The 9,906-nt window shown below is 35.6% G+C and overlaps 1 protein-coding gene across 1 annotated transcript; it reads left to right on the top strand.

Moving 5' to 3' along the window:
* Positions 1–765: 765 nt before the first annotated feature.
* LOC121739485 lies at positions 766–9,377 on the top strand. The gene is made up of 5 exons (XM_042131972.1): positions 766–874; positions 1,792–2,332; positions 3,122–4,741; positions 6,459–7,989; positions 9,309–9,377. The coding sequence occupies exons 1-5, from the start codon at positions 766–768 to the stop codon at positions 9,375–9,377; spliced, it is 3,870 nt and encodes a 1,289-aa protein (XP_041987906.1).
* The last annotated feature ends 529 nt before the right edge of the window (positions 9,378–9,906 follow it).

Below are 9,906 nucleotides of genomic sequence, written 5' to 3' on the forward strand. Positions count from 1 at the left end.
GTGCCCAATAGGCGACGGTAAATGATTTCCAGTGACCTGTTTGCTCGTTTTTCTCCTTATTTTACTTAAAAAACGCCTTTAACGTAGTTGCGTTTGGGATGGTGCTGTTATATACTAACCTAGTATATAATAGTGCCTAGCACTACTCTTCCCATTTGATATATAATCCCTGCATTCGGCCCGAGTTAGTTAGTTCCTGTCCATCTTTCAACATCCGCGCGCGGCATTTGCCTGGCTATCCATTTCTAATTCTAATTGTGAATTAAAATTAAGTGTGTTTAAATAAAATCCTTTTTTTTAAAAAGAGGTTTATAATTGACCGTCTAACATTGGTGGCAGCGCGGCGGGATACCGACTGGGTATCCGTGGAAAACGTCTCCTTCTGTCTTCCTAACCGGTTTTCGTGAATCGTGTGTGAAAATCGTGAAAATCGAGTGAAAATAAATCGAAAGTGAAAGTGTTCCAAAAAGTAAAGAAAAGAGAAGTGTTGGTGTTTATTCTGCTATCAATAGCATTATTTGTGCTACTCCGTGCTCGTGATGTTCCTGTATTCTTCAATTTTCATCATTGTGTCCTGCCAACTGTGAGTGTTAGAAAAATAATAACTATCCTTTGGGGTCTACGAGTGCAGTTGTTTTCGTCTAAAGACAATTCTAAGAACTAGCTGACTAGCTGATAAGAGCATTGTATATCTTGCTGCACCGTAGCTGTCTATTACACCGAAAGATTCATTTATAATATTATTTTATTTAATATTTGTTCAAAATGTCTTCACCGCAACCACAACAACCACAACAACCATCGCAACCATTAGCTCTACCAAAAACAAGGTCTCAGACACAAATTCAAATTTCGAAAATAGATCTAGATATAAGTATTTTGTTTAAATTCATAAAACCCTTTGATGGGTCAAGAGAAAAATTAAATTCATTTATATCCAACTGTGACAATGCTATGAAACTAGCCACAGAAGATCAAAAACACATACTATTCAAATTCATACTGTCACAACTTGAAGGTAAAGCGGAGTCTACTTGCTCCATTAAGGAGTTCGAGTCATGGGAGCAATTAAATGTTTTCCTAAATAAGCAATTTGGAGAGCGAAAACACTACGCTCATCTATTAACTGACTTACAAGAATGTCGGCAATTAAATAGTGAACCAGTCAATAAATTCGCGTTACGCGTAGAAACATGCTTGTCAAAATTGTTAACTGAAATTAACCTATCAAATAAAAAGAAAAGCGAGCTACAAGGTCGAATAAGTGCGATGGAAGACCTAGCTTTGCACACATTCTTGATCGGCCTTAAGCCCGAAGTTTCTAATCTAGTGCGCAGTAAAAGTCCCACTAACCTAAATCAAGCTATTAACGAAGCGTTATCCGAAGAAGCAATTATAAATTTATTTAATAAGCGTAATCCACATTCATCATCTTTGTCTCAGCGTCAACCTCCCTCTAATCGTTATGTCCAAAAACCTTCTTATCCTTACCAATTTTCTAAGCCTCAGATGCCAAGATTTAACGAGCAAAATGTGCACAGTCTATTTTGTAGGTATTGCAAAACCCAAGGACACACTATTGAACAATGTAGGAAGCGTGAGTTTAATAATAATAGATTTAAAACTAATACTTTCCAATCTCCACAAAGACCAAACCAGGAACCTTTCAAGCCAAGGCCCGCGCGTATTAACTGCGTCGAAAATGACAATGCATACTATGACGAGTCTCAACCATCCACTAGCTTTGATGCCCCAAATAACTATAATGAAAATGATACTTTAAACGAATAGCGGGCTCACGGAGGTGTCTCGTGAGACCCAACCATCAACCAACAATATCAATATCCACTAATGGCACCGCTTCCAAATCCAAGGACCACACGGGTAACCAGCCCCAAGCAAGTGTCCATTCTTCCAAATCCAAGGACCACACGGGTAACCAGCCCCAAGCAAGTGTCCATTCTTCCAAATCCAAGGACCACACGGGTAACCAGCCCCAAGCAAGTGTCCATTCTTCCAAATCCAAGGACCACAAGGGTAACCAGCCCCAAAATGGAAACGCTCAAATTAAGTTGCATAGCGCCATACAACAGGGTAACCAGCCCCGAAACGGAGGTGCTTCTAAATCATGCATCACACAGCAGGGTAGCCAGCCCCAAATCGGAGATGCAAATATCCGAGTCACGCAGCAGGGTAACCAGCCCCAAACCGAAGACTCCCTCATAGTCGAACCTGAAAAAAAAGAAATATATGAGATTAATATCGATACAACTAAAAGACGCTTACCCCATGTGCTTGTAGAATCCCAGGTGTCAGATATTCCTTTATCCTTGTTAGTCGACTCGGGTTCGTCGATCTGCTTACTGAAAGAAAGTTGTATATTAAATAGCAAAAAATTAATTAAAGAGCCTATAAAACTTAAAGGCATTGACCCTGGGGACGAGCCAACTTCTACAGAAGGTCACTTTCAATTGAAACTAAAATTTAACGATAAGAAACCGTTAGCATTTAAATTTCATGTAATCAAAGATATTAGTTTACCGTATGACGGAATTATTGGTACAGACTTCTTGTCCGAGTTTGGCTGTAAAATAGATTACACAAATGACACCTTAAAGATAGGAAAATTAGAAATAAAATTACTTTTCACTGAGCCATTTTTTATTGTTCCACCTAGAAGCGAAGCCGTTATTGAATGCTCAGTGCAACAAACTAATTTAAAAGAAGGTATTATCGCTGATCAACATCTTACAGAAAATTTACTTATATCTAATTGTATTGTTAAAATTAAAGATAATTATCGTGTCAATTTAACTATTGCCAATACTTCCGAAAATTACGCTCATGTCAAAAGGAATCTTAGCCTTACCGTTGAACCTTTAAATTTAAATCACATGTGTTCCATAAATTCAAATTTATTTACTCCGGAAAGATCCGAAGCTGTGATCAAAGAACTCCGAACTGAACATTTAAATTCGGAAGAGCGCAACTCTCTTACCAACCTGTGTAGCCAATATCCAGATATTTTCCACTTACCTAATGACCAGCTTACTTATACTTCTGCAATAGAGCACACAATTAGAACAAACAGTAATGTTCCCATCCATACCAAATCATATAGGTTCCCCGAATGTCACAAACAGGAAGTAGAAAAACAAATAAATCAGATGCTTGAACAAAATATAATAGAACCGTCATCTTCTCCTTGGAGCTCACCCATATGGGTAGTTCCCAAAAAATTAGATTCAAATGGCCAACGCAAGTGGCGTATCGTAATAGACTACAGAAAACTTAACGATATAAGTGTGGGTGAAACCTATCCTATTCCACAAATTTCCGAAATCCTTGACCAGCTTGGTAAAAGCAAATATTTTACAACCCTCGACTTAGCTTCCGGGTTCCATCAGATTCGTATTTCAGCCGATGATGCACCCAAAACTGCATTTTCTGTTCCTCAAGGTCATTTCCAATTTAACCGTATGCCATTTGGCCTCAAAAACGCACCAAGTACATTTCAAAAATTAATGAATACCTGCTTATCAGGACTACAAGGAAGCCGGTGTTTCGTTTATTTAGATGACATTGTAATTTACTCATTTGACCTTGAATCACACATAGATAATCTTAAAGCCGTATTCGATAGACTCCGTAAATTTAATCTGAAATTACAACCTGAAAAATGTCAATTTCTTCGTAAGGAGGTAGTCTATTTAGGACACACAATCGGTGAGGATGGTGTAAGGCCAAACCCAAAAATAACAGAAGCCGTAACTAAATTTCCTACACCAAAGTCACCTAAAGACATAAAGTCATTTCTTGGACTTGTATCCTACTATCGTAGATTTATCCCTAACTTCTCTAAAATAGCAAAATCACTTACTAATTTACTAAAAAAGGATGCGCCATTTTCTTGGAAGGAAGAGCAACAACTTGCCTTTGAAACTCTTAAACAAAGCTTAATTAGTGCTCCTATATTAGCTTATCCTGATTTTAGCCAACCCTTCATACTTACCTGCGACGCATCTAATTATGCCATTTCAGCAATCCTATCCCAGGGTCCAGTTGGCCGAGATCGCCCTATAGCTTACTCCTCTAGAACCTTAAATAAAGCCGAAATAAATTATTCTGTTACTGAAAAGGAATGTCTCGCTATAGTATTCGGCACAAAAGTTTTTCGTCCTTACCTTTTCGGTCGCCGCTTTAAAATTATTACGGATCACAAACCTCTAAATTGGTTATTTAACTGTAAAGATCCAGGCTCCAGACTGATCCGCTGGAGACTAAAACTCGAAGAATTCGATTACGAAATTCAATATAAAAAGGGGAAAATAAATACAAATGCAGATGCACTATCCAGATATCCTGTAAACCCTGTAAATCCTGTACAACCTGAAAAAACTGATTCGCTATATCCTAATCCTACTGAGAGTGATCCTAATAACCTAGATAAGGATCTGATGGATCTTTTAGTATCCCCTACTTCTTTTAATTCTGACGAACTTATAAACATAGAAGATTTGAATCTCGACACTTCTGATCCTTTAGCCATTGAACCATTACCTGATATTGATCCATTACTTGAACCACAACCGTCGACAAGTGGACAAAACACTTCTGATCCTTTAGTCATTGAACCATTACCTGATATAGATCCATTACTTGAACCGCAACCATCGATAAGTGGACAAAACAATGTCCCACCTATATCTCCCAATGATAATATCCTGACAACTCCTCCTATGTTGGTTGAGTCTCCGAGAGCACCTCGTGAACCTGAAACAGAAATAAATGATATTATAAATGAAAATAATACTAATTGTTTAACTGATACTTATTCCGAATTCTTGAAAACTCCGTCATCTGTGAAATATAATACTGATATAGTCGAACATAATGATAGCATAATGAAAGGTCAACAGAAAACAATTATAATACCTACATCACTTGATCTTGATGAATCCAATCCATATGTAGAAGAAATTCTTTCAAATTACACAGACTCTGAAACATTCATAAACTCAGAAAAAGAATTGTTTACCTATAAAGAGATCAATTTAACGAATAAAACGTATTATTTCTTATTTTACAAAGTTCATCACTTTGATACATGTTCTTATAAGGACATCTTTGTATCCTTATGTAACCTTAAAAATCATTTAATTCTAAGAAATGAGCATATTGACAAAGTGAGTATTACAGATTTTAGGAATCCTTTCGACAAACATACATATATTAAAATTTATACAATGCTTGCTCATTTATTCCATAACACGAAAATACAAATAAATATTTATAGAAATAAAATTTATTACCCCAGTCCTTCTGAAGTCCCGAAAATTCTTCGTGAAAATCATGACATACCAATATCCGGACATCTTGGTTCCAGTAGAATGTATAATAGGATCCGTGAGCAATACTATTGGAAAAATATGCGAAGTGAAATTGAAAAGTATGTAAAAAATTGCAGTTCTTGCCAGACTAATAAAGCCCTTAGGAAAATAAATAGAGCTCCTATGCAGATAACTTCAACCTCCACTGCTCCCTTTGAAAGAGTATCCTTAGACATTGTTGGTCCTCTTCCTGAATCCGGTACAGCTAAACTCAAGTATATACTTACCCTACAAGATGATTTAACGAAATATTCAATCGCTTACCCTATCCGGAGTACTACAGCTGAAGAGACTAGTGACTGCTTAATACATTTTATCTCATTATTCGGTATTCCAAAAACTATACTAACAGATCAAGGAACCAATTTTACGGCAGACATGTTTAAAGAAACTTGTAAATTCCTTAAAATTAAGCAACTGTGGTCTTCTCCCTATCACCCACAAACACAAGGCGCTTTAGAGAGAAGTCATTCGACATTAAAAGAATATTTGAAATCCTATATTTGTGAAAACCAAGATAATTGGCCTAAGTATGTGTACACAGCAATGCTGGCTTATAACACAGCTACACATTCAACAACTGACTATACTCCTTATGAATTACTTTTCGGTCATAAAGCTATCCTTCCAAATTCTCTCTATGAACCCGCTCTGGACGCTACTTGCTCGGATTACATCAGGATGCTTCAGCACCGCCTGAAAATCACTAGAGACAAAGCTGTTGAATGTATAAATAGATCTAAAATTGCTTCTAAAACTTATTACGACACGCACACTCGACCTGTCACTTATCATGCAGGTGATTATGTCTATTCGAAAAATCACCTCCGTTTGCGTAAGGCTCTTTCACCCATTTGGAAAGGCCCATATAGAGTAATTAAGATTAACGGTAGAAATAGTCTTACTTTATTAATAAATAGAAGACACGTCACTCATCACTATGATGAGGTTAAGTTAGCCTGGCGTGGCGATTCTTAGTTAAAATAACGGTTAGTTTAGGATTAGTGATACTTACGGTATCAATTTTTTATTATTATAAATTTAACATATTTTATTATTATTTTACAGTTTTGAAAGCTCCGCACAGGAAGCATTCATCGATACATCTATGAATACTTCTGGAATATATTTCGATCCAATCGGATCACTTAAAATAATAGATGGACATCTTAAGGTCCTAATACCAATAGATATATCTTTTATACAACCAAGTATTAAGAACTTGAACGGTGTAATAGGTAGCTTGGAGATAATTTGTAAGCAAAGTACTCTCTATGCAGATATCGAATGTCATAACTTACTGGGACCGTTGTCAGTCAGACTGAATGATATCATTCGCGACTTTGATTCAATATCTCATTTGATAGAAATTAGATCTAAAAGATCTGCGTGGTTTGGTGCAGTTGGCACAGTATCCAAACACTTGTTCGGCACTCTGGACGAGGATGACGCCCTCCGTTATAATTCGGCTATTCAAATTATTGAACGCGACCAATCCAAATTATCACAATTGGTAAAACAAAATATTTTGGTCACCACCTCAACTCTGTCATCTTTAAACGAAATTATAAATAAAATAAGCGTCAACGAAAAACATATAAATAAGGCCATTCAGGCTCTGACCCTCGGCCAACAAAATTTAACAGCTGTTTCAAATAACTTAATAATAAAATCTAATTTTAATCAATTATTAAATACTTTAGAGAGTAGTTTGTTGACGTTATCTTTTAAATTAGAAGATATTATTAACGCAATTATGTTTAGTAAGTCGAATGTTTTATATCCCTCTATAATAACTCCGACTCAGTTATTTACCGAACTTGTTCAAAATTATAGATTTTTGGCTAGCTATCATCAGCTCCCTGTAACCCTATCCATAGAAAACATATATACACTGTTTAGCATATGTGAAATAGCTTCCTATTACAGTAATAATAAATTAGTATTTGTATTAAATATACCTCTCGTGAATTTAAGAAATTATTACCTGTATCAAAACATTCCATACCCCGTTGTAATGGCTAATAAAACGTATAGCACAATAGTACCGACTACTAAATACATAGCGTTAAGTAGAGATAGAAGTTTTTATTGTAAGTTAGATAGTTTAAATAATTGTAAGTCCATGCACTATTCAAATTATATCTGTAATGATGTCGATGTCTATTCTAGCTCAACATCCCCCACCTGTGAATCAGAAATTATTACAAAACCGTTAAAGTCTGTGCCCAATATTTGCGAAACAAAGTTTTTTGTTGGATTTATAGACATTTTTCACCGTTTATCAAACAACAAATTTTTATATGTAAATACAGATGCTACAAAATTGTCAATAGACTGTAAAGACTCTGTTGCATCAGAGATAATATTATTTGGTACAGGAATATTCAATTTACCTGAAAATTGTGTAGCCTTTAAAAAGGATTTGAAACTTATACCTGTTCATTCGCAAATAATCAAAATACAACCGATAACTATGAATTTTAGTTTGTTAAATGATACCTGTTGTAATTCTGTTATGTTTAATAAGATAAAACCATTTGTTTCCACCTTAAACATATCTGACATTAATTTGGACTTAAGGAAAATTTATAAGAATGTAGAAATTAATCATGATATTGTTAAAAAATTAAATGAAATAATCGACAGACCTCATATAGTTCAATATGGGCAATATTATTCATATTCCACTATTGTAATAATTTGTGTCATTACAATTTTTATTTTTATCACGATTTATCGCAGATTTGTGAAGTCAGGCACATGTCGAATAAACTTTTATAAACGTAAATTCGAAATAAATAAGACTCAAGAACTCCCCGATGTCCCACCAGAATCCCATATCGAAATTCCACTTGAAACCCTGAATGAAATTCCGCTTCCTAAAATCCGTTCTTCTCTTCCATAAACTTAACCCTTTTAGGGATAAGTTTCCTCCTAACCCTGGGGGCTGTTATATACTAACCTAGTATATAATAGTGCCTAGCACTACTCTTCCCATTTGATATATAATCCCTGCATTCGGCCCGAGTTAGTTAGTTCCTGTCCATCTTTCAACATCCGCGCGCGGCATTTGCCTGGCTATCCATTTCTAATTCTAATTGTGAATTAAAATTAAGTGTGTTTAAATAAAATCCTTTTTTTTAAAAAGAGGTTTATAATTGACCGTCTAACAGTGCGGTTTGGCCGCTACACAAAATCACAAGCAATAGATATCCCATGCGAATATAATATTAAAATGTTAAAAAATATTAAAGAAGGGCCACTGCAAGGTTAATATTATATTATATAAAAATTCTCGTGTATGTTAGTCACCATACTCCTCCGAAACGGCTTTACCGATTTTACCAAATTTTATATGCATATTTATACTGGTCCGAGAATCGGCTACTGGGTAGTTTTTATATTGATTAGTGCATTTGTTGAATAAATAATAGTAAATTATTACTACTCGAGACTGACGGCGACCATTGGTTGTGCGACGGGATAGCGATGGACGTTGCCATAGTGACATACTTATTTAGTCACTTCAATTAAATAATACGGGCGAAATACTTTATATTATGGCAAAGAAACGTTTTCCGGGACAGCTAGTATTTTATAAAATATTGTTTTTTTTACATGGACACTCGCAGTCGCAGCATCAGAAGAGCTGCAGGTGCGTTGCCGGCCTTTTAAGAGGGAATAGGGTAATAGGGGAGGGTAGGGATGGGAATTTGACAATTTTAAACCGCATATTTCGCAGTAAATTCCATTTTTAAATAATAACAATAATAAAAAGGTATATTTTTCACACAACCACGGAGTATATAATATAAGTAGTACCAAACACAACTTACAGATAATGGTACAGAATACAATAACAAAGACATTTAAACGTGTGAACTGGAGCCTAAACTAGGATACCCTGTATTTCAGGACTCCAGGTTCCACCTGCAGATACCCTTCATACTTGTGGTCTATTCTACATGGAGTTCTTCGAAATGAACACAAAAATAAAAATGTCGCATCTTCCCCATTAAAAGTAACGATTTCAAATAGCGGCGCTGTCACAATGTCATTTACATACCTTTGATTGTCATCTTGCGCCAAACCACGCATATAAATTTAGCCTCATTGTGATGTGATTAAAAATTTGCCGTCTGCCAAGCCGTCGCGCGTCGTGAAGGAGAGATATTATTACTATACTATACTCGGCGAAACGTGGCGGTAGCGGTCATTGACTTCCTGAAAATTTTTATATTTAGAAGTGTCTATAAGTATATAGAAAATGTCTGTCAAAAACTTGTGATTTACTATATATAGAAAATGACAAGTTTTTGACATGGAGGGAAGGTTATTTATTTTATTTTATTTATTTATAGCTATATAGGCCCATACAATATATACCTTAATGACTAACATACATATAAATTATATACACCTAATAACTACTCTTTATCACGAGTTATCGGCGACGTGACGCGCGCTTCATTTCGGAGTCTTCCCCGGAACCTTCGGTAGACCACATCAGTCG

The sequence above is a fragment of the Aricia agestis genome, chromosome Z, assembly GCF_905147365.1.
Source record: "Aricia agestis chromosome Z, ilAriAges1.1, whole genome shotgun sequence".
Lineage (NCBI taxonomy): Eukaryota > Metazoa > Arthropoda > Insecta > Lepidoptera > Lycaenidae > Aricia > Aricia agestis.

Excerpts from the sequence above, each read along its gene's own strand:
- LOC121739485 (XM_042131972.1), top strand. The coding sequence starts at position 766 with ATGTCTTCACCGCAACCACAACAACCACAACAACCATCGCAACCATTA. Across the intron at positions 2,333-3,121 it reads TCAGATATTCCTTTATCCTT|GTTCCCCGAATGTCACAAAC; the intron begins GTTAGTCGACTC and ends CAAATCATATAG. Across the intron at positions 4,742-6,458 it reads ATCCTGACAACTCCTCCTAT|TTTTGAAAGCTCCGCACAGG; the intron begins GTTGGTTGAGTC and ends ATTATTTTACAG.